Below are 25,137 nucleotides of genomic sequence, written 5' to 3' on the forward strand. Positions count from 1 at the left end.
CATTGGTAAATTTCACTTGCAATCTTGTACAATTGTGTGTCTTTGTACAATTGTATACATTCAAACTTGATTGTGTATTTTATGCAAAATGTCAGATTCCTCCCAAAGTTGAGAATGTGGGTGATGATTAGAAGACAGAGACGAGCTAGTTTTACCTGTGAAACTTTAACCCTTCTGACTAAGTAGATTCCTACAACATGCAAGGCATTATGCACTGAGTTGAGTATGTACGGCATCTGCACATAAAACACTCCAGAGAAACTCAAGTCTCAGGAGGCAAAAACAGTCAATTTGAAAACCAATGGTAGTCATTTTCCTCAATAATTATTTTTAAAAATTGAAAATGATGTCAACTAAAACAAAATACAATCAGCCACACCTCTGCCAAACATGGAAATAAAACGGAAGTGACTTCCACAGTAGACACACGCATAAGAAAATGTTTCTAATAGAGCCACAGGAACCGAAGCAGTAAGACACACAAGGCAGTCACAGAGCATCTACTGGCGACTGCACTAGTAGTGGTTTATAAAAAATACTATCTGTACTAAAATTTTAAGAGCTAATAATATAATTAGCATATTTTGCCTTTTCTTTTTTGCCACTGAATACAAAATTTTGTCCTAAATTTACTAAATCTTCTATACCCTGAGGATTAACAGACTAGTAAAAGAAATGTCAGGGTTAGCTCTGTGGACTGTATCATTGTCCAGAAAGCAAAAACTATATATAGCTAATAATCTTGGAAGCACAAAGTCTTAGCAGCTGACTAAACTACTGTCCTATTTTTTTTTTAGTTTGGTTTTACAGTGTTAACACGGCCTGGTGAGAGCAGAGAAGCAAAGTCGGGAGCCTGAGGATTCCCCTCCCATCACAGATCTACAACTGGTTTTCTGTCTCTGCTGTCAACATGGCATACTGGTGCCCTTTAGGAATATGTTAGTCAACAGTTCTCTGTAAAGCACTTTGGAATTGTTAATTATATATTTTCATGAAATTATAATGAGTATTTGCTATCGTGAAATACGGATTTCTTGTCCTTCTCCTCTCCATAAAATAACACATTTAACATTTTATCTCAGTATTTACTTCTTTTCCTCCAATATTTGAAAGAAAACAATTCCTATTTTTCCTACTTTCAACTATCTTAATATTAGGCCTGATTTGGGAGAGAAAGAAGGTCTTTAAAATAAGGCAAAGGACTTATATAGGACAACTATCTGCCCGCTACGTGAGGATGGAGTGCCATGCCACTGTTACCCTTCAAGCACAAGTCTCAGTTTGATCCTTAATTGTGCACGTACTGCCCACCAAATGGGATGCTTTCCAACCCACAGAACACTAGTTGTTAGAGAGAAAGAACTAATTCTTGGTGGCGTGCTTAAAAATGATAACTTAAGAAATATAAATCAAAGCATCCTGCCTAATTACATCAGTATCTCATTGAAGAATAAAATACCTCATAGGACTATGCCTAGCAATGAGAATAAAAAAACAATGGGCCACAATAAACTGTTAAAACTTCTGTCTCCTTGTTTCCTACTCAAATGTTAGGGATAGTCTTGCTCCCCCCAAAAGTAAGAAAGGCACTCAAATCAACACAGTGTATAGTTATTTTTTACAAGATACTGTATGACGGTAAGTAGAATTCTTGGGGTTTTTTCTTGATCATTTCCTTCACGACACTGAGTTTGCCTAAACTTTCCAGTGCCTCCACACACTTCTCCATGAAATTTGAGTGCGACAGAGCACACCTAAGCATGGGAGGTGGCAGCACATGAAGTACTAGGGTTTGCACAGTTCTATCTGAAAGTTTTTTCCAAAGAAAAGAGGTTGTTTTTATAATGCCTTTCAAAATGTCTAACACGCTTTAAGTATCTTAAAGTTTTAAACACATCTTTCTAGTAACAAATTAACAATAAGCTTAAAACAGATTTTTGTTAAAAAAAAAAAAAGAAAAAGAAAAAAGGATCATGTTCTTCCTTTTACAACTAAACTTTTATCTTCTATAGTTCACGAGAACTAAGGTAGTGACAGGACTGTGGTACAGCAGGTGATAGTTGCACTCCTAATCAGATGCCGTCTGTGTTACATAAGAGAAAATTATAGACAATTTGTTATCACAATTAAAGTTTACACACACACACAATCTGTGTGACCCAACAAGCATGAACTAGCATGACTTGAGCATATCAACATATTCAAACAACAAAGTCTATCATACATGCTATCTTAAAAATTGCTGCATAAAAACAAAACTTTTGTTTCCACATTTTGTGTTGTGTAAGTCCTTATTTAAAGATTTAAGTGGCTTTTACTGATAAACCCGTACACATTTAATCCTAATAATTTATGATGCCTTTAAGTTACAACCGCACCATGGGAGTAAGAACTCTGACTCAAAGTATGGGCCCAGAGTTTCTAAAACGGTAATAAAATCCAACATCTAGAAAAGAAAAAGAGGACACTAACATGTATCAAATGCTTACACTTAGGGCCAGGCACGTGGCACTGTGGCTCACTCCTGTAAATCCTAGCATCCTGGGAGGCCAAGATGGGCGGATTGCTTGGCTCAGGAGTTTGAGACCAGCCTGAGCAAAAGTGAGACTTCATCTCTAAAAATAGCAAGTGTGTGGTCCAGCTACTCGGGAGTCTGAGACAAGAGGATCACTTGCACCCAGGAGTCTGAGGTTGCAGTGAGCTATGATGCCAGGGCACTCTACTGAGGGCAACGAAGTAAGATGCTGTCTCAAAAATGCTTATGCTTAAAAAAAGACTCATGTATTTTAAGAAATATCTAAAAGGTCCACAGTTCAAGTTGGGAGGCAAAAAGAAGCATAAAATGACTATCCACACATAGAGATGAACAAGTCACTGAAATCAAAGAATTTCTTCAAATGACCAAACGTGGCACTGGCTCTGTGTGCAAGATCTCTAACACCATTAGTGAACAGAAAGTAATGTTCTTAATGCAAGTGGGCTTTATTAGCTTTATGAATTTTTAGTGTTTATTTAAGTACAGTTAACTGATAATTATAGGGCTAAGATTTGGCTGAAATTTAACAAATTTAAACAAAGTAATTAAATGAAGAAAAATCTAAAGGAACTTATTCTACATGCAGTAGCTCTCCCCAAGTATTATGAAGCTAGAAAGCATCATCCATTCATGATCCAGTGCACTAATCGTCAGTTTTTCAATCATCACTCACTCTACCTGTCACTTAACAACCAATCTTTCTCTTCTCCAAATAGTCAATCATTCATTAACTTAATAAATATTTAATGAGTCCTCACAATGTGCAAGGCACAAATAGAATCTGGGAACACCATATTACCAAAATAGGTATACTTAAAAAAAGGAGGGACAAGGGTGTTAATGGAGATAGCTACAGATCTTACTGTTTTGGGCTTGTCAGTAGTAGTATTAATCCACAGGATGGGACAATGACCTGATACTCTTCCAGTGAAAAGTTTAACGAAATGTGTTTTAATTTAAACCATCTTTTCGTTTTAACAACTAGGTATTTATAGAAAAATGCATGAAGACTAACAAGCCCCTGAAAACAGACATAGCCTTTCCACTCATGAGCTCATTGAGTCAAAGATACTATGCTACACCTTGTGAATTTAAATGTTCACCACTTAGGGGAAAAAACTATAACCATATGGGGCAATACTAGGGTTTCCTGTTAATGAAAACTTGAAAAATGCAAATTTTAAAAATAAAGTAGCACATAAAAGTCATATACTAACAGTATCCTTTGGATATTTGTATTTTCACTCCCTACTTAAAACTTTATTAGGAAGACAAGAGACCAAGATATATTCAAGGACTGCATGGCTTCAGAAAAGAGTAGGTCAAAAGCCTTAGAAGATACAAATATAGTTAACAACAAAGATGGGCAAGATACTCAGCAGAAGATACAAAAAGACTTGGAGCACTATTAAAATTGACAGGGTACTGTCTACACTCATGTCCTGACACTTCCTCATATTAAAGTATAAGAAGCCCTATTACTTAGGATACTAAACACGATGCTTAGAAAAAAGGTATTTCAGAGTGAGGCCAGAATTTGGCAATCTGTTTTTGTGGAATGAATTGAACCTCCATGTCATCTTTGTAATTTCCCACCAACCCTGACAGGAGCTAAGAGTCATAAACTAATGATTTTATTCATAGAGGTCTGGGTGGACCTTGAGGTATTTGTTTTAAAATACACTTTGTACACTAAGGGACATGGAATTATGTTTATAATGGCAATTATTTTTTCATCTAAATAGTATAAAAGCTATAAAGGGTATTCCCTTTGCCCCAAGAGAGAAGAGCAACTTCTGTCTATTGGGGCCATGCTATACAATTTTTCTGGTGTTCTTAAGTCTCACTCAGTTCGACAGACTGCCAGTCAATAAAACCATGATGCCCAAGTAAATGACCCATTCTTCCTCCTTATGACAGTGCACCTAACTTAAGTCTAGCCTCTCCATAATAGTGAGATGGAAGAGGTTTGCCTTTCCATACATCTTTCTTCCCACCTTAAATTTTCTAACAAGTAAAAAGGAGAATGGGCAAAAGCATGGTGGTCAGAGTTATTTCTGCCACGTTCTGAACACATATAGAATAAGTTTCCATCACTGGAACAGAGGGGCAGCTCTTGTTCTTATTTCCCGTATATATCTTAGATGGGGTATGAAATTATTGCAAATAAGGACAGTATCTTCAGGACACATCCCTGAAATAAGACAGGTAAGAAAAATTATACAAAAATGAAAGTGACCAAAAAAGGGGAATGGCTTGACAAAATAAATAAGGAAGATGTGGACAGGAGAAACACAGACCATTTACAAAAGAGGAAATATAATAGGAAAGTAGACATTACCTGGCCTTTTCCCCAACCCCACTTCACAGACCTGAAAATCTCAGCCCTTGTTATTGAAAAGATACAGCTACAATGTGGATACTTTGGTACTTTGTCCCTGATAAGTTAAGTATCAAAGTGTAATGTTTCTAAAATAAACACTGAAGAACTAATCTTCAAAAGTATTACTTTTCCCTGGCTTTTGCCAGTAAACTTTCTAATAGTTGCTTTATAGTAATTTTGTGGTTTATCTAGTATTTCCTCAATAATTTAAATTTCTAACAAGAAAGAATTTTATGGATACATTTCTATGTATATTTCTCCCATGCTTCGTAAGTGAATTTGAAAGGAAAATAGTAGTAATAACTAAAAATGGCATTCTAGGCTTTTAAAAAAAAATCAATTTTATAAGGGCTGACAAGTGTTTTGGCATATACCAAATTTGAGGTAAAAACAATCTATCAAAACTAGTAATAAAAATAATTTTTCAGTACTGCAATTACATAAACAATTAAATTAGGATTTTTTAAAAAATAATCATTTTAAAAATGGATTATATTGGATGTATTTTGTCATATAAATTCCAATACTTCTGACTTTGGTTATGTTAGTCCATATGTTAAGTAGAACATACTAGAGAAGAGAACTGGTTTTCATTTCCACATATCCATCCACCTAGCCATTTGATATTAATTGCATCAAGTCATTCTGCATTTGCATTAATGTTCTTTAGCTAAATTACAATATAAAATTTTAAAATAATTTGCCTATGCAGCAATTGTACTGAGGTGGGTGAAGGCATGTGTGAACTAATTAGGAGAACCAAATGAGAAGCCTCAGTTACAGAAACTGAGAAGTTCAAAAGAAAATTTAAGACTCACTGTTTACCAGAAAAGAAGTACACAATTATTTTATCCACAAAGGAATGCCAATTTTTAACAAAATAAATAAAATGAAAGATTTACTATGGACTTTTAACCTAAAGATGAAGAAAAAAGGTTAGTCAATAATAGTAAACAGTTCATGCAACTGTAAGGAAAGCAATATTGCACTAGAAGGGGAACTCTATAGGACTAATCCACCTCTATCATTGGCTCAAAGTAACCAGCCATTTTCTGTATGCATTGGCAAACCTGGCTTGCTCTACGTTCCGGCAAGTGGACAACACTTGATCAATGAACTTGTGCTCCATTTCTAGGCCCAGGGAGTCTGGAGCTGGGGTCCGCTTCAGGCGTTTAGTTTCCTGGGAATAGCCTTGCCTGCTTGAGTCATTCAGTCCATCCACTTCCATGGCCTGAGACAATTGGGGGCCTGCTGGGATAAGGTGCAAGTCACTCAAAGTCCCCCCAGGGCTGTCTGCAGGTGACAACTGGGTCATGTTGTGAGTAAACCTACCATGTAAATTATGCTGAAGATGGAAAACATGCCGCCTGTGATGGAGGAAAGAAGAAAATAAGGAAAATCACATTAATAAATGAGGCTTTTCAGGAAAAAAAAAGTTGGTTATTTCAAAACACAGAGTACTCAGTACAGTTATCTAGGGAAAGGAGGATAAACAGTTGAGACCAAGTCACTTAACTATAACATGAAACTAGAAATAGGTTTTGGCTCAATTTTTACAAAACAGAACCAAACATTAGCCTCCTTGATACTTTAGAAGTGATTTAGAAATAAAGGATTAAATAGTTCCTTTAGAGCCACAGTGTGCCATGAAAGATCTTAGGTGAACCACAAAAATTTTTAAATTTTTTTATTTAGAAGAAAAGTGATTTAGAAATAAAGGATTAAATAGTTCCTTTAGAGCCACCAGTGTGCCATGAAAGGATCTTAGGTGAGCCACAAAAATTTTTAAAGATCATTAAATTATGTTCAAAAGAGTTCAAAGCACAGTAAGTATATTCTTTCTTAACTCTTTTCTTTTTGATCAACATAATTGAAGTGTGCTGTGAAAGGTTAACTATAGGTTCAAGTGTGCCATGTGATAAAAAAGGTCAAAAAACACTGCTCTAGAGGCTTACTCCATGGCCTTTCCTCAGTGCTTTAATAAAAGATCTGCTGCAAAAAAGATCTGTATTACCATGTTTCCTTGAAAATAAGACACTGTCTTATATTTATTTTTTCTCAAGAAGACACACTAGGTCTTATTTTCAGGGAATGGCTTATTTTTATTAAGTATAATACAACAATCTACACTTAATTCAAATACAGTTAAGTCATCTTCTTCTGGAACCTGACAGGGGGAGCCGACCTTGTTGGTGGGACTGGCGCTAGTGATGTGTGAACTCCTTTCCCCTAGCCGTTCGCACATGCACAATAGGATGCCTACAACGTTACCACACAAAGCTCTTGGAGAAAAGAGCTGTGGCAGATAAAGGTATTCCAGTCTTCCTTACCATTCTGCGCTGAAATGCATGGAGTGGCTACGCAGATCCCTGCCCATCTCTAGGTCTTATTATTGGGGTAGGGCTTATATTTAACAAATGCATAGAAATCCTGCTAGGGCTTATTTTTTGGGTAGGTCTTATTTTCAGGGAAACATGGTATTATCTAGAAACCAACTGAACTTTCTCTTAAATCCACTACTATAGTTTTGAATATCACCATGCATTGGGGATTTGTTGCAATGTGTATATTAAGAGACAGCTCCTGGGCAGAGCCTGTGGCTCAAAGGAGTAAGGTGCCAGCCCCATATGCTGGAGGTGATGGGTTCAAACCCAGCCCTGGCCAAAAACTTAAAAAAAAGACACAGTTCCTGTTGTTGTTGTAATAATAGTGATTCTTTGGCCCTTAAAATCACCTTAATTGTTTATTAAATCCATGTTTGTAATCTCCAAAAATTTTGATTCAGTGGAGGGTACATTTATTGTACATAAGATAAACTACACAGGTTCTGAGCTGTTATATCTCATCATTTATATTAGCAACTTCAAAGAGAATTTTATTCATTTCCCTGCAAATGCTGAAGTAGATAGGGAGCACATAATGTACCCATTTTGTAGCGGGTAAAACTTAAAGGATAAGCTGCCTACTGGTGGCAAGTCAGCAGCAGAAAACTGGTCTGTGTAATAAAGGCATACCTTGTCTTATTATGCTTTGGTTGTGCTTCACAGAGACTGCATTTTTAACAAATTGGTTTGTTGCAACCTTACCCTGAGCCAAGTCTATTGGCACCATTTTTCAAATAGCATAAGCTCACTTTGTTTCTGTGTCACATTTTGGTTATTCTCCCAATGTTTCAAACTTTTTCATTGTTATTATGTCTGTTATCGTGAGCTGTGATCAGTGATCTTAATGGTACTATTTTAACTGTTTGGGGGTATTAACCACACTCATATAATATAGTGAACCTAACTGATAAATGTTATGTGTGGTCTGACTGCTCCACCAACCAGCCATCTCTCTCCCCATCCTCAGCCCTCCTGCTATTCTCTAAGATACAATGACACTGAATTAGGCTAATAACCCTACAATGGCCTATAAGTAGAGAGTGAAAAGAAGAGTCACATGTCTCTCACTTTAAATCAAAAACTAGAAATGATTAAGCTAAATGAAGAGGGCATGTTCAAAGCTAAGACAGGTAGGGAGCTGGGCCACTTTCATTGAAAAGGCATGTTATGACTGCAATGGTAAAGTTTTTGAATGAAATTAACAGTGCTACTCCAGTGAATACATGAAAGTGAAAGATAAACTTATTGTTGATATGGAGAAAGTTTTAGAGGTCTGGAAAGAAGATCAAACAAGCCATAACGTTCTGTTTAACGAGACCAAGGCCCTTGTGCTCTTCACTTCTATAAAGCCTGAGAAAGGTGAGAAGGTAGCTACACTAGACTCTAGAGTTTAAATGTAGATGAAACCATCTTCTATTGGCAGAAGATAACTAGAGAAAAGTCAATGCCTGGCTGCAAAGCTTCAAAGGACAGACCAACTTTTTTGGTAGGTAGGGGCTACTGCATCTGGTGATTTTAAGTTGAAGCCAATGCTCATATACCATTCCAATAATCCTAGGTCCCTTAAGAATTATTCTACTCTGCTTGTGCTCTCTCAGTAGAACAAAGCTGAGATGAAAGGACAGCTGTGGATAGCTCATCTGTTTACTGAACAGTTTAAGCCTACTGTTGAGAACTGCTCAGAAAATAATTCCTTTCAAAATATTACTAATAACATAATAAAGCTGATCACTAGAGAGCTCTGACAGATACATATAAGATTAATGTTGTTTCCATGCCTTCTAGTATGACAACTATTTTACAGCCCATGAATCAAGGAAGAACTTAGATTTTTCAAGTCTTATTATTTAAAAAATACATTTCATAAAGACTATAATAAAGGCTATAGCTGACAACAACAGTGATTACTTTGATGTACTGGACAAAGTAAACTGAAAACCTTCTGCAAAGGATTCACCATTCTAGATATCATTAAAAACATTAGTGGGAGGAGGTCCAAATACCAACATGAACAGTAGTTTGGAAGAAGGTGATTATGATTCTCATAGCTGACTTAGAGAGTTCAAGACTTCAGTGGAGGAAGTCACACCCAATGTGGTGGAAAAAGCAACAGAAGTAGAAATGGAACCTGAGGTGTGACTGAACTGGTGTAATCTCACAATAAAACTTGAAAGGATGAGGAACTATTTCTTATGGATGAAAAGGAATCTGCTTTTGGTGAAGATGCTATGAACACTGTTGAAACGACAACAAAGGATTCAGAATATTAGATAAACTTAGTTGATCTGGCAGGATTTGACAGGACTGACTCCAATTTTGAAAGAAGTCCTACTGTGGGTAAAATGCTATCAAACAACACTGCATGCTACAGAGATCTCTTTCATGAAAGGAAGAGTTTATTGAGGAGGCAAACTGCATTGTTGTCTTACTTTAAGAAATTGCCACAGCCACCTCAACCTTTAGCAACCACCACTCTGATCAGTCAGCAGCTACTGAGCAAAAAGATTGATCCGCTAATGGCTCAGAGAATTGTTAGCATTTTTTATTAATAAAGTACCTTTTAAATTGTAAGTATACTGTTTTTTAGGCATCATGGTATTGCACACTTAATAGTCTACAACAGAGTATAAACATAACTTTTATATGCACTTGGAAACCAAAAAATTCATGTGACTCTCTTAATTAGTGAGAATCTGGAACTGAACCCATAATATCTTTGAGCTATGGCTGAAGCAATAAAAGTCTGTTACAACAAAATAACCTTCAATTTAGGATCTGTCTTCTCTCTTGAAAATGTGAAATAAGAATATCTTGGTTTTAACAGAAAAAGAGAATTATCTACTTATAAAGAGAAGAAAGATCATCTTCTGTCTTCTGATTATATTTAGCACAGGATGGCAACTAATCAGGTTCCCTCAAATATATTACAAGAAAGACTAAAGCAGAGAAGGGGGAACATCTCAATAGTTTTCAGAAATATACAAATTTTTAAAAATGCCTATCTCCTGCCTGGCAGAGGCAAGTCTTTTGTCTAAAAATAGAATCCTAAAGCCTGAAGTAGAGAATCTGTATGAGTGAAGGTGGAGATGTCTCCAAATAAAGGAAGATCTAAAACACATGAAGGAAGGAAGGAAGGGGTTCACATACCTGGACTTCATTCCCATGTGAAACGTACTTCACTATCAGATGTACTCAAAACTCAGGTTAATAGACGGTTTACACACCTTTACTCCTCCCTACCAGTCTTTCTCTGCTCCCAAAGAGAAATTCTCTTACACTTTAGATAATAAAAAAGCATAGAGAAAGTATACCTAAAAGTAAGTTAATTTGCAGATTATCAGGATCTGAACAATAATAAAGCTTACCTTATTCTCCAGGTCTTCTCAATAGACTCAATCCCTACTGTGCACCAAAATCAGGTGTTAAGAGGTTTTGTTTTCTTTTGTTTTTTGGGGTAGACAACAAGGCAATGCTTTATCTTAGATATGCTAAATAAAAGGATTTCCAAGAAGGAAGCCTGGAAACCTTTGTTACTATCTTATTTTTCTTGTTTTTATTTTGAATGTAACACATACTATTCTTCTGCACAGTCATGGTTTACACTGTCCCAGTTTAGTATAGTGGTATTCAACAGGCAAAGATCTGCAAGAGCAATCTCACACTACTGGTGGTGATGATGATGACAGTGATATGGTTAACAGGACCCTTTCCTTTCAAGTTCACTCAGTCAAAGCTCTACAATCAAGATGACCATGTTTACTCAAATAGGCAAGAATTAGGCGTAACTCTTCCTGTAGCTCTGATAAGGTTATGCAGTTTTACGAAGAAAATGCATCTTCCCTTCTCTTACCTATGACACCAAAGGGTTTCATGTCCTGGGTAGGAATTGATAAGATCAGTGCTGAATTCGACTTCTTCTTCTAGAAGATGAGGAAGATTTATCCTTGGTTCCTCCGTTGAAACTGCCGCTTCTTCACCTTTTGGAAGAACTAGGGCTGGTTCACTTCTCAAAGGGTTTTGCTCCAGTATAGAACTGTCTATCACAGTTTGGCTAATCAAAGATTTTAACAAAAACTGGCGGTAGTGAAATCCACTGTGGTCTGAAACGTGCATGGATGCCCAATGTTTAGTAGAAGACAGTTCATCAAGAAGAATCTTGTAGGAAGAAAAAAGGGTAGTGAGAAGGGAATAACCAAAATTTTTTCTTTTTCCACTATCCCTGAGATTTCTCTTTGGTTTGTTTTGGTTTCGTTGACAATAACATCCTTACCATTATTTTGTATGTAATGTGTTGTCTCTCAGTAGATGCTTAATACATGCTACTTTACCCTTTCCCTCATAAAGTGATAGTTAAAAAACAAAACAAAACAGAATTGAGGACTTGTCCTTCTTTCTCTGGTACAGGTGCAGAAACTTAAAATTCTAAAATAATGATGAACATTAGGGTGTTCATTTACAAGTAATTCTTTTGTAAAAGGAAAACTATAAATTCAGATGTTACCTTGATATAAGCTTTCTTTTACATTTAACAAATATGCGTAACATCTAACTTATTACCTGGTCAACAACAGACTCAGTGTAATTATTTGTTTGTCACTGTTAAGTTTCACAAGGGCAGAGACTGTGTCTATCTTTTTTATTTTTTTATTTTTTTCAATGGCCCTGCTTATACCAGTAACCACATCTGTCTTTTTAACTTAATTCTAAGGAGTTAGCACAAAAACATGATGTGTGAACAACAGGATTTTTCAATAGCTCATGACTTTCACCATTCATCTCAAACTCACTTACCACCAATAATAAATGGGTTTTTTAACAGAAGAAGTTCGGCAATAAATTGTTTAAATCTTTGTACTACCAATCCTATAAGCAAAAAAAATTCAAATGAAATTATTTTTAAAAGCAGCAATTATGAAAAAAAATATCTAAGCAGTGTCTTAAACAGGTAGTAAATGTTAATCGGCTTTGACCAATAAAAGGTATATTGAGGGCCTACCACATTCCACCAGAAGATTTTCAGACCAGCTAAGGAAAAAAAGACACACTTATAAACAGTGAACAATATAGGCAGTATAATGCCAAATGACACCCTTATAGGCTTGTCAAGGGTCCCAAGCAAATGTCACTTCTTACATCTCTTTACTTCTATAGAAAAATCTTTCCCTGTTCTGAACCTCCAACACACTTGTGTGTTCCACCATATATATTAAACGATTTTCTGTGCATCTGTTCATTCTCATGAAACTCTGCAAGTACTTAAGATATTTATTTATTCCTAATTGATGTTTCAATCCCCTATACCCACTGGCATCAGAGTAGATACATAAATATTTCATGAATAGATGAATGAGCAATTTAACAAATGAGGTGACTGGTACAAAGGAATAAGATTATTTCCAGCCAGGATGGCCAAGTTATACCAGTGAAATACTTTAAATATCTCCTTTATGTTCTGGTGAGTTTATTCAAATTTATTCCAGAAGCTGTAGCTATTGAGTCTTTGAATAATGAAAAATAAGATCATTTATTTGATTTTAAAAGGGGAGCAATATTAAAGCACTAGATAAAACTTCTACCTGGAAAAAAATTAATGATCTTAACAGTATTATATCTTTGAAGAATTTACTTGCAGGACATTTAGGCTATAATACAGCAGCCTTTTATCTGTAGTAGGGCTTCTTAATGTGGACTAAAAAAAGGGTTCCACTTGATAAAAATGAACTTACATAATATGAAAAAACCTTTAGATTATTTCTTATGGGATATTTCTATGTACAAAACCTGTGATTTATTGTTTAATTTTACATATACTAAAAGTATTCAACAAAATCAATTTAATGCCTTAAAAAAATTTCTAGACATTTTTAGAGAAAAATCCACTACATTCTTCTCCTTAAACATGTATATTAAATCAAAGAAGAAACTTTAACAGGAATCTAGCACATTTTCTTATTAAAATAAAAAGATATATGAATAAAGCCAATGATTTAAACAAAAAGACAACAATTATTTTATGTAATCAGCTTAGGCTGAGCATGGTGGCTCATGTCTATAATCTCAGCACTTTAGAAGGCTAAGGAAAGAGGACTGCTTGAGCCTCGGAAGTGGAGGTTACAGTGAGCAACCCTCAGGCCACTGCACTCCAGTCTGGGTGACAGAGTGAGACCTTGTCTCTGATGATGATGATGATGATAGAAAATTAAAGATACACGGCTTAAATGTAAGGTACTGACTGAATGACCTTTATATGATATTCCTTAAATTTCCTTATTCTTTTCCAATTTCCATATAAAAATGGACAAGTGAATAAATAAAATACAAGAAAGAAAACTAAACAAGCAGGGCTACAAAATAGAGGAGTAACAGGTTGAAAATAAAAGACTACTAAAAATGTACATGGCATAAGTCTTACAAATTTGATTTTTCTTCTCATTTTGTTAAAGTGATAACAAAATGAATGATAAGAAAATGATCATTATAGAAGACTCCAATAATATAGAACAACGTAAAAAAACAAATAAAAATCACCCGTGATCCTATTGGCCAGAGATCATTACTCTTAACCTTCTGGCATAAAACCACTCTTCATATTTTTTTCTGTGCATGCATATGAGAAGAGTTTATTTTTAACCCAAATGTGGGATACTCTTTTGTATTGATTTTATTCCACTTAAATTATAAGCATATTCCTATGGCATTAAATATTATTATGTAATATAATATTTCATCCTCAGGATTATAAGTTAACCATTCCCCTATTTATTTCTACTCTTGTATACCAAACACTTATATATATAAACCCATGTGCTATCTAATTATTTATTTAGGAGAAATTTTTAGAAAGATACTTGCTGAAACAGAAAAAACATATAAGGTTCTTGATGTATACTGCCCAAGTGTCCTCCACAAAGGCTGCGTTATTTATACTCCTGTTGGTAGTACATATTAATGCCTATTTCCTAAATTCCTAAGAAATACCTTAATCTTCACTAATGTATTAAGTAGAAAAATCACATCTTATTTTAATTTACAATTTGTTAACCATCATCAAGGCTAAATATTTTGTCTTTAAAAAAGATTGTTTTTCCTGTTTTTTCATTTCTGAATTGCCTATTTTTGCCTAATTACTTTTATGAATTGCCTAATTTACTATTTGTAATAGTCTTTCTCCTTCTCCTCATGGATTTATAAAGAGATCTTTATATATTAAAATGGTACTCCTGTAATCCTAGTACTCTGGGAGGCTGAGGCGGGTAGATCGCCTGAGCTCATGAGTTTGGAACCAGCCTGAGACAGAGCAAGATCTCATCTCCAAAAAATAGCCGGGCACTGTGGCGGACGCCTATAGTCCCAGCTACTTTGGAGGCTGAGGCAAGAGAATCACTTAAGCCCAAGAGTCTAAAGTTGCTGTGAGCTGTCATGCCATGGTACTTTACCAAGGGTGACAAAGTGAAACGCTATATTCATCATTAATGAAATCTGTACATATTATTTATGTATTGGGATTTGTTTTTGAGCTTTATATTCTCTTCCATTACTGAGACTATTTTCATTACTCTTAATAGACATTTAAGTATCAAATATATATGTAATGTTCCCTGTTTTTCCTTTTTCCCAACAATTTTTAAAGTTTTATTCTTTCTAATGAATTTTAAAAGAAATTTTTGAATTGAAAAATAAATCAGTAGTTTTTGGTAGATCTACAGAGCTATTCAGCCATCACCATTATCTCATTTTAAGCACTCATATTCTCCCTCAAAAGTCCCATTCTTATTTATAAGTCAGTTTTCACCCGCTTCTCCCCAGCTTCTGGTATCCACTAATCTGCCATGTATATTCTGAACGTGTTATGTAAATGGAACCATATAACATGTGGCCTTCTGAACCCGGCTGCTTTCAATCAGCGCGATGTTTTCAGGGTTCACGCACATTACAGCATGTGTCAGTACTTTATTTGCTTTCTGTGGCCAGCCTTCCAGTTTATGATACGTCACAGTTTGTTTTCTATTCCTCAGATGGTAAACATTTGGGGTGTTACCCTTTTTGTTGGCTACTATGAATAATTTAGCTATAAAGGTTCTCTTATAAAGCTTTGGTACAAAATGTCATATATGGCAATTCTTTGAAGAATACAATATATTAACTATAATTTTTTCCCATATATGGAAATCTTATGTTTAATTTTTTGAGGAAATGCCCAACTATTTTCCACAGTAGCTATACCATTTTACAATCCTACCAGACATATATAAGGGGTCCAGTTTCTCTGCATCCTCCCTTATCAAGACTTGTATTCCCTGTGTTTATTTTAGCCATACTTGATGCTGTGAGTAGTATCTTACTCACTGTGGTCTTAGTTTACATTTCCCTAACGATAATGATACGGAATATCTCTTCACATCCTTCCTGGCTGTTTGCATATCCTTTTTGAAGAAATAGCTCTATGTGCCTTTTCAGGTGACATACCACATCAACTTTTTAATTTCTTTTTTTTTTTTTTTTTAGAAATAAGGTTTCATTCTGTTACCTAGTCTAGAGTGCAGTGGCTCCATCTTCACTGTAACCTCAAAATCCTGGGCTCATGTAATCCTCCTACCTCAGCCTCCTGAATAGCTGGAACTACAGGCATGTGCCACCATGCCTGGCTAATTAATTCATTTTTTGTAGAGGTGGGGTCTCACTATGTTGCCCAGGCTAGCCTCCTACTCTTACCCTCAAGCAATCTTCCTGCCTTGGCCTTCCGAAGTGCTGGGATTACAGGCATGAGCCCCCACATGGCCACAGTATCACTTTTTAATTGGCTAGTAGTAATAAACTCTATGTAACTGTGAGTCTTTCCTCCCACCCTACTCTCAAAATTAAGAGTATTTAAAAACGTACTTAAATATATGTTCATTTAAACATGCAAACATCATATGGAACATAAAATTGAAAACTAAAGTTTTACAATTCTACCCCAACAGTACTACTAACCATTCTTTATTCTCTAACACTTTTTTCCTGACTAGAAAACTAATATTCACTCCTTATTAAAAAAAAACCTCTAACACTATGTTAAATATGTGCTGAGCACTTAACTGTGTGATAAGTACTGTTTCAAACACTTTAAAGTTTGCTATCCCATTCACTGCTAATAAATGTATCAAAAATTATATGAGGTCTACTCCATATTTAGTTTTATATCCTTAACCTATTGCAAACACTTTTCTTTAATCTTCTGAAATATAGTTTTTAGTTGTAACAAAACAACAAAATGGACTGCAGAGTAACTAATCCTCTCACTCTTAGAGGGTTATAGTCATTCTTCTTTTCCACTATTATAAACTCTATGTATCAAACTTTCATATTTAATATAATAGGTAGCATTTATTGAGCACTTAGTAAGTGCATTGTAATAACCACTTTCTGTGGATCATCTTGTTCAATTTGCATCACTCAATGAGATAGGAACTGTCATCACCCCCATTTTATTGGTGAGGAAACTGAAGTTTGGGAAAGGCTAAGTAACTTCCTCAAGGCTATAAACCAAATTAGCAGTAAAGCAAATTAGGTCTTTATGACCACTGAGTGCAGGCTTTAATCACTACCGCGTACTTCATCTCCCATTATTTCTTTAGGATGAATTCCTGAAAGCAGACTCTTAAGATGAACACTTTTTTAAAAAAAGTGTGATAAATGCTGCCATGTTACACTTATTATAATCAGTAAGATTATAATAATTTTTACAATGCTCATTTTCATACCCTTACCAATACTGGATACTAGCACTTTAAAAAATCATTTTCAGTTTTCTAATTTTCTAAATAACATGAGCTAGCATTATATTGTGATTACCTTCTCTAATAGACAAAGCATAGTAGAACATGTTCTCCTAGCTGGGCCCAATAACCTACAACAACAGAATGGAGAGTTTGCAAATTCTGCACTCTTCACTAAAAACAAGAACGTGCAATATGCTGCAATGTTAGTGGTGACAGGAGGAACTGCCTCACAAGGGCAGGTCAAGGGAGGCTGGTAACGCGTGAGCCCAGGAGAGGACCCAGGCAGCTGAGCCAACATGCTTACAATGAGCTGTCATCTTTAACATCATTAGAAGGCCTCAAGTAACCAAGAATTTCACCTGGGTCCTTCATGCCTGATTTTATGAGAATGCCACTTGAAAAAGTCCATATCATGGCAAGAAAATTTCCGGAGACCTCTCCATTCACCCGAACTCTGCCCTCCTTTTTGTGTTGCAGTTTTTTTTGTGGCCGGGGCTGGGTTTGAACCCGCCACCTCTGGCATATGGGGCCAGCACCCTACTCCTTTGAGCCACAGGCACCATCTCTGCCCTCCTTTTTAAAAAACAAACAAATAGGCTCAGTGCCTATAGCTCAACTGGCTAAGGCGCCAGCCACGTACACCTAAGGTGGTGGGTTCGAATCCCCAGCCTGGACCCGCCAAAACAACAATGAGGGCTGCAACCAAAAAATAGCCGGGCGTTGTGGCGGGCGCCTGTGGTCCCAGCTACTTGGGAGGCGGAGGCAGGAGACTTGCTTGAGCCCAGGAGTTGGAGGTTGCTGTGAGCTGTAATGCCACGGCACTCTACCCAGGGGGACAGCTTGAGGCTCTGTCTCAAAAATAAATAAATAAATAAACTTGTATTTTACTGCCTTCCTTTTTTTATGCCCAACCATTCTCATGCCTCTTCCCAACCCCACACACTATCAAATTGTGAAGCTGAGGGGTTCTAAATCACTCAGTATTTCCCGACAACCCACCAGATAACTTGTGCTTACTTCTCCAGACTCAAGAGTTGGAGAGCTGTTTCCAATGAGCCCAGCCTGGATAAGGAACCATTTCTCTGCCTTCCCACTGTATTCTGAGCTTCCTCGCTTCCTTCAAGTGTTACACAGCTTTGTAATTGTTGATTTACTTCTTCAACTATATTTTAAATTATGCTCCTTTGTAATTGTTGGTCCACTTCCTCAATTAGATTCTCAATTTGTTAAGTGTGAATACTTTGTCTTTAATGACACACCCAGTATACAGGACAGGGGTTGGGAATGACAGGGTTTCAGTATTTTTTCATGAATAAATTACACTGAATTGGATCAAGCAAACTGGAAGCCAATTTCACCTAAACTTTCTATCTATGGGAGAACAGAGAAAGAAACTAGAGTAGAGTGAGCTGCTATTAGGTGCCTAGTATGTCACACACATTAACTCAAGCAGCTCTCACAATAATGCACTGCAGCAGGCAATAGAGTCCTAAAGCCTTACTTTCCACACACAGCTAGTAGGGCCAGAATCTGAACCCAGATTGATGTGATTGTAAGCCTCTGCCCTCTCTACTCCATCAGGCGGCCACCCCTCCTAAAACTCACAGCTGTATAAACTAGAAGGGAGAGGCTGCTCTTTCACAGTTGTTAGTCTGAAATCCCCTGGAACTGAAAACTCTATTTGTCCTGGAGGAACCTCTGGCTAAAAAACAAAGAGGGGAGAGAGAACCTGGGAAAGAAGATGTCAGAAGAATGGTATGAAAAAGTAAAATTACAGAATACTTACCTGCTAATTTAAAAGCACCCTGTGGGGTGCTACTTCAACTTTACCTCTTTTAACTGTTCCAAGCCTGAGAAACTTTCTCGACAAGTACCCTAGATTTCTATGGTACTGAGATATCATTAAGAAAAAAAAATTGAAGCACTTAAGTATATAAGAAGGAACACAGGGATACCAGGCTCTCATTATGATAATAAGTGGTGCAAATATAGCTAAGTCTAAGCCATCAAAATTCTCTGCAAACTTCCATATCCTCATTTCTAGACTGAAAGGATTAGGCCGTGATTCCCAACCTGAGTCTGCATCCAAATAATCCCCTGAGCCTGTGGAACAATACTGATCTGTAGATCCGATTCTCATTCTGATTTAGTAGGCCTGGAGTGGAACTTAGGAATCTCTAGGTAAATTATAACTCAGCCAAGTTTGAAAACACCTGGGTGAGATGGTCTGCCTCTGGTCCTGCTCCCCACTTCCAGGAGAGACAAATGTGAAAAGACCACCAGGTGACTCAGCATATTTAGTCCCATGATCAAAGGCTACCAACAAATAGCAATTCTAATTCTATCAGGCTCAACAATCCCTCCTATGAGTTATGCTAAGTGTTCCCTGATTGGTTAAAGTTGCCTTTGTTCTACCAATGCACTATCTTTAAGAATCCCAAAACTGTATTGGGGGAAAGGTAAATATTTTTTTAGTTGCTAGGGTTTCTCTGGAGGTAACAGCTGCCATGATCTTCTTGGGCTGTTAGATCATTAGTTTCCCAACTCCTTTAAAGCTCTCCTGAGGATGAACTACAATCAGAAGAATTTAACCGCAGATGGGCAGCCTGCCCAAGAGATTGAAGAATGTCCTACCTTGACATCTAGCTTAGCCAAGTGTTGTAAAACCCAGATGCGATGGGACCAGGCATTATAATTGCTTGGGTATCTCCCTGCTGCTTCACCACAGACCTCCATCTCTTCTTGTATTAGCCGCAGTGTCCTTTCCGCAGGAATTGTTCCCAGGTTTCCTTTGGTTACAAAGGAAGGCAAGGAGGTTTCCTGAATTAGCTGTTGTAGCACCCATCGCCTGTTAAGGTAGCATGTAGGAAAGAGAATGAGGAAAGAACATATAAACCAGAGAGGAAAACTAGTTTTTGTTGTTCTTAATTTAATTTCCATTCATAGACAATGCAAAATAACATAAGCTTAGTTTTGGGAAGATAGATAGGGGATGTTGATTTGCATTTTTTGAAGATAAACTTAGTAATATAGATGAAGCAAAGTATGGGGGAACAGAAACAGGAAAATTTCTTTATAAAATTTTAAAATCTGTCAAAAAGAAATGTCATTAGTTCTACAATGATAACTGCAAAACTTCATCTGGTCAGGAAATATAAAGCCAACTGGTCTATATGTCTGTGTGTGTGGAGGTGATGGTAGTGGTGAGGGAGTATAAACTAATGGCTGGTAAATACAGAGGGTGTCAAAAAAATGTATATGTATTTTAAGAAAGGAAAAAACTGTACTATAATTTTAATACTCAATATATACTAGTTAAAAAATACAAGTCACATCAAGCATCTCTTGTAATTGCACAAATCAAATGTGACTTGAGTATTACAATTTTTTTTTTTTTTTGAGACAGAGTATCCCTGTGTTGCTCTTGGTAGAGTACCGTGGCATCACAGCTCACAACAACCTCAAACTCTTGGGCTTAAGCAAATTTTCTTGCCTTGGTCTCCTAAGTAGCTGGGACTACACGCACCTACCACAACACGGGGCTATATTTTCGTTGTTGTTGTCATTGTTGTTTAGCAGGCCCGGACCGGGCTGGAACCCACCAGCCCTGGTGCATGTGGCTGGCGCCATAACCACTGGGCTACAGGCACCAACCCGAGTATTACAATTTTAATACAGGGTTTTCCTTTCTTAAAATGTACACAAATTTTTTGGCACTTTGTATCAGAGGAGTCAAAGTTCACATCTTTAATTATATGTGCATGCCATACTCTATGGACATTTGTTTGCAAACAAGAAGATGCATTTTAACAGCTTTTAAAGCAAATTTCTCTATTATACCATAAAATCTGGAAGAAAAGAAATAGAATACAATTAGTTAAATCATTAAAGAGTTTCAAAATGCCCTTATCCACAGATTTTCCTCTAGTCTATTAAAGATTTGCATTAGCATATATTTAAATAAAAAGCACTAAGAAAGTATTTCTAAATTTAATGTCTTTAATTTATACAAGTATTTTCCTTATGTAAAAGCACTCTTTCAGATTAAAAATGTCTAATCAAAAGTTCTAAGAAGTTGAGTAAGAAAAATTTATTTTATATTAATTAAATGATTTATTTAACAGAATATCACTTTATAAAATAGATAAGCCAATAAACTGATGAATGGATATTTAATAATTCTTTCCCCTGAAATCACCCCTTTCTAAATCCCTATTCATAAAACCTTCTTTGAGGTCTACTAGTCCAATTTATAATATGGAAGAAAATATAAGTGACTACATGGTTTGTAAGAAGCTGACAGACCTGAAATGTTAGCTGAGACTCTTGAACAAATATAAGATCCTAAAAATGCCCAGGATTTAAGACAAGTTAAAAGTGGCTTAATAAACTGAGAACAGACTTCTTCAGTAACTTCTCCACTGATGCCGACCAACAACCCCACAACACCTTATTTTAGTCAAATAAGAGTAGTTACATGGGGCCTAAGAGGAAGATGATTCCAGATAGCCAAGATTCTGAGAATCCTAATATGCATTCTGGCTACCTGTTGTGGGCATTTAACCTAAAAATGTTCTTTGCATTTATGGTTTTAGCAACCTTAGCTCAGCCGACATATCACTCATCTCAGCTGCCCTTAGCTTCCTCTGTAAGTTAATTTTAATAACCACAAGTATTATCACCACCCTCTTTACCAGGAACACAACAGAGTGTATTTAAAAATCCACATTGAGTACCTACATGCAATTTCCACAATTGCATTAGAGTAAATATTTACTATTTAAAACGGCTAGGCACTGTGGTAGTGTTCACATGCATTATTCCAAGTAAACGTAACCATTAACGCTACGAGAATGGTGTAATTATTATTCTCAATTTACAAATAAGAAAACTGCATCTTAGAGAAGTTAAATAATTTCCCAATAACACTTAAGTGATCTAGCCCCTGAATTTAAACATAATGTGACTTCAGAATTCATGCTCTAAACCAATATGCAAGCCTACCTCTCTAGCCATTCTGAATTCTAAGGTAAGAATACTATGCTATAAAATTAATCATACCTGTGAATCCATGTTTCTGGACTCTTTGGAAACTTAGTTAAGGCCAATTTTCCCAGATGTAAATCTTTAATTGGATTTAAAGTGCCGGAGAGGATCAGCTCTTTCCTATAAAATAAAAATTAAAACAACAAAAAAATTATCTTAGCCTTCCATCAAACCATTTTGCATAGCTTTTAGTATAAACTCATTGTGAAGGGAATTTCCAAGAATTAAAAAAAAAAAAAAGAAAACCAAAACCTAAAACCACTTTAGTATACAAAACTCTGATACATGTCCCACAAAGTAATCATGTATTCTCACAATCTCAAAATAACAAATTAATAAGCAGGAGGAGAAATTTTTAAAATCAACAGTGGAATTTCAGTTAGCTATTTGGGAGAGGACAACAGAATTTTCTGGTCTATCTCATTTCCAAAAGTTATGACACCTGACAGAAGTATTCTACAGGGCAGATCCAAAACCAGTCAAGAATTACTGTAGTTTCCCAAATAGGACTTGATATGGCCTAGTTCAAAATTACTACTTTTACTTTTGAATTTTCCTTTCTACCTTTCCCCATGTGCATACATATTTTAACATATATGATAATTTTATAGCCTGCTTTCACTGTATTTTAAGAATTTTTAAAACTTATTTTAAGAATTTCCCCATGGCTTTATTTAATCTTCATAATGAACATTTTAAATGATCAAAGTTTTCATTCAGTAGTTATGCTATAATTTAATTGCCTTTTCCCCTAGCACAGATATTTAGGTTGTTTCTCATTTTTTGCTATATTAAAAGAATTCGGGGGAGGGGGGAAGTTTTGTGCTTATGACTTCTTTTGTACTTGTACTCAGGATTAAGTTTCCAAAAGCGGTATTACCACAAAAATACATGCATGCCCTTGAAATAGTTGGCCATTTCTTGTTGAAACATAAGCAGAATGTTAAGGTTTTTCTTGTCTTAAAACTATTCGATTCCAACCAAAGCTTCAATGCAATTATTGTTGTCCCTTGGGAACCGTGGAAGGTAACTATCGAAGATAACATAATCAGAGAATGTTCAAAGACTTGACATAAAATGGTGCAGTTATTTGCATATACCCTAAGTACATCCTCCCATATAGCATCTCAAGATTTCTTATAATACCTAATACAGAAATGCTTTGTAGTTGTTACACTGTATTGTCTGGCAACAATGACAAGAAAAGAAGTCTGTACTTGTTTACTACTGATGCAACTTTTTTCAAATATTTTTAATCTGCAATTGGTTTAATCCATAGATGGAAAAGCCAGAGATACAGGACAACTGTATAAAGAATGTCACACATAAAAATTTTACCTATTTCTCAGGTAAATACAATTAATGTTTATTTCTCAGATGAGTTTTTGATAGGTGCTGATATTACTGATTATACTCCCAGTTAATATCAATGTATCTATTGTTTCATAATAAAGTCAAATCATATGTGCTCATCTTAAAATGTCTTTTCTTGGTAGGGCTGATTATTCATTTATTTTAGAGAACTGCTTTTATTATAATCCACCTATTAGATGGATTTAGTTCCTAAATACCATAATGCATTTTCTTTCTAAAAGCAAGGTACTATTTCTAAATTTTTATTTGATAAGGGAAATGACCTTTTTTAATGAAGATACTACATAATGAACATAAATACTTGAATTTTATAATCATTTTTAAATTAGTAATTTTATAAAATAATTTGAGGTAGTAGCCAGAAGGTTTATAGCCACTTTCATGAATGAATTTATTGACTGATTTCTTTTCACTGTTTAGGAAACCTAATTGTCATTAAAAAAATTTTTTTTGATGTAACAGCCAACTGCTTTTGAAGTTTCAGATATTTTCCCTTCTGAAATTATTAACACTTTGTTTACACAAAGTCAGGATGCCTATGAAGTAAAAAGAGATGAAAAATCGTTCTATGCAATTTTAACCACTCTTTGTAGAGCAGTGTTCCTCAAAGTGTAGAGCCTTACTATAACATCAGCAGCATCTGGCACTTATCTCAAATGCAGATTCTCAGGCCTCAGCCCGACCCACTGAATCAGGAACTTAGGTGGGCAAAGCAGTCTGTGTTTTAAAATAAGCACTTCAGGTGATGGACGTTAAGTTTAAAAATGCCTACTGCTAACAATTCGTTGTATTAAGCTTAATTTCTATTTATTAAAATTTAAGACCTCTCTCATTACTTACAATTGCCTATCTTTATTTCCATACGTAAGAGGAGACAATCAAAATTTTCTTCAGAAAAGAGGGAGTCATCTTATAACTCTTTATGAAGTTTCTTAAATTATGGACGCTCTCTTAATTTCTTTATTTCAACAACCAAGTAGTATTTGGGGAGACATTTTACTCTGAAATAATCTCAATCAATGGTATATATGAAGTGCCTAAGAAGATCACCTAACAGAATAATGAAAAAGGGAGTAAAATTCTAATATCAATTTAATAAACATTCCTAGGGGGCAGACCTGGTTCTTTGTAAAGGTTGGATATTACTGTAAACAAGTTTTTTGAAGATGACTTTAAAAAGATATAAAAAGTGGTTAAGTTATGGCAATCACATAATCTAGTCTGGGGGCATATTCTTTAGGTTTTACCAAATGTCTTGTTTCTATTCTAGGGTTCCCTTCAGGACACATTATACTGGGCTGTTATGTTCCTCTTGGCTCCTCAGATTTACTTTGTTTTTGATGGTCTTGAAAGTTATGACAGTACCAGTCAGGTATTTTGTCTGATATTTTTGTTATCAACAGACTGGGGATAAGGATTTTACAGAAGAGACTACAGAGGTAAAATGCCATATCCATCACATCACATCAGGGGCACATATTATCAACATGACTTATCACAACTGATACTGATCTAGATGACCCGGCTGAGGTCAGGTTTTTTTCACTACTTTTGGATTTTGGGGAGTGGGGTGTTTATTTCAGAATATTATGAGGGTATACATATTTTGGTTACATACTTTGCTTTTGTACAGACTAAGACAAAGTGTGCCTT

General features: G+C 35.8%; 1 protein-coding gene across 3 annotated transcripts in view; it reads right to left on the reverse strand.

The window, feature by feature from the left end:
- Positions 1-5,352: 5,352 nt before the first annotated feature.
- The window catches only part of PTAR1 (protein prenyltransferase alpha subunit repeat containing 1), a 43,689-nt gene continuing 23,904 nt past the window's right edge, over positions 5,353-25,137 (reverse strand). For 2 of the 3 annotated variants that reach the window (XM_023508712.1, XM_023508718.1), the window contains 4 exons: positions 22,126-22,230; positions 19,699-19,912; positions 11,154-11,458; positions 5,353-6,286 (listed from right to left, as the gene is read on the reverse strand). In XM_023508712.1, coding sequence (XP_023364480.1) covers positions 5,944-6,286; positions 11,154-11,458; positions 19,699-19,912; positions 22,126-22,230 — 967 coding nt within the window. In that variant the 3' untranslated portion in view covers positions 5,353-5,943. The remainder of the gene's footprint in view (positions 6,287-11,153; positions 11,459-19,698; positions 19,913-22,125; positions 22,231-25,137) is intronic. The other variant, XM_023508715.1, reaches the window with a different exon arrangement.

Source organism: Otolemur garnettii, unplaced genomic scaffold, assembly GCF_000181295.1.
Source record: "Otolemur garnettii isolate 467f Iridium unplaced genomic scaffold, OtoGar3 scaffold00006, whole genome shotgun sequence".
Classification (NCBI taxonomy): Eukaryota; Metazoa; Chordata; class Mammalia; order Primates; family Galagidae; genus Otolemur; species Otolemur garnettii.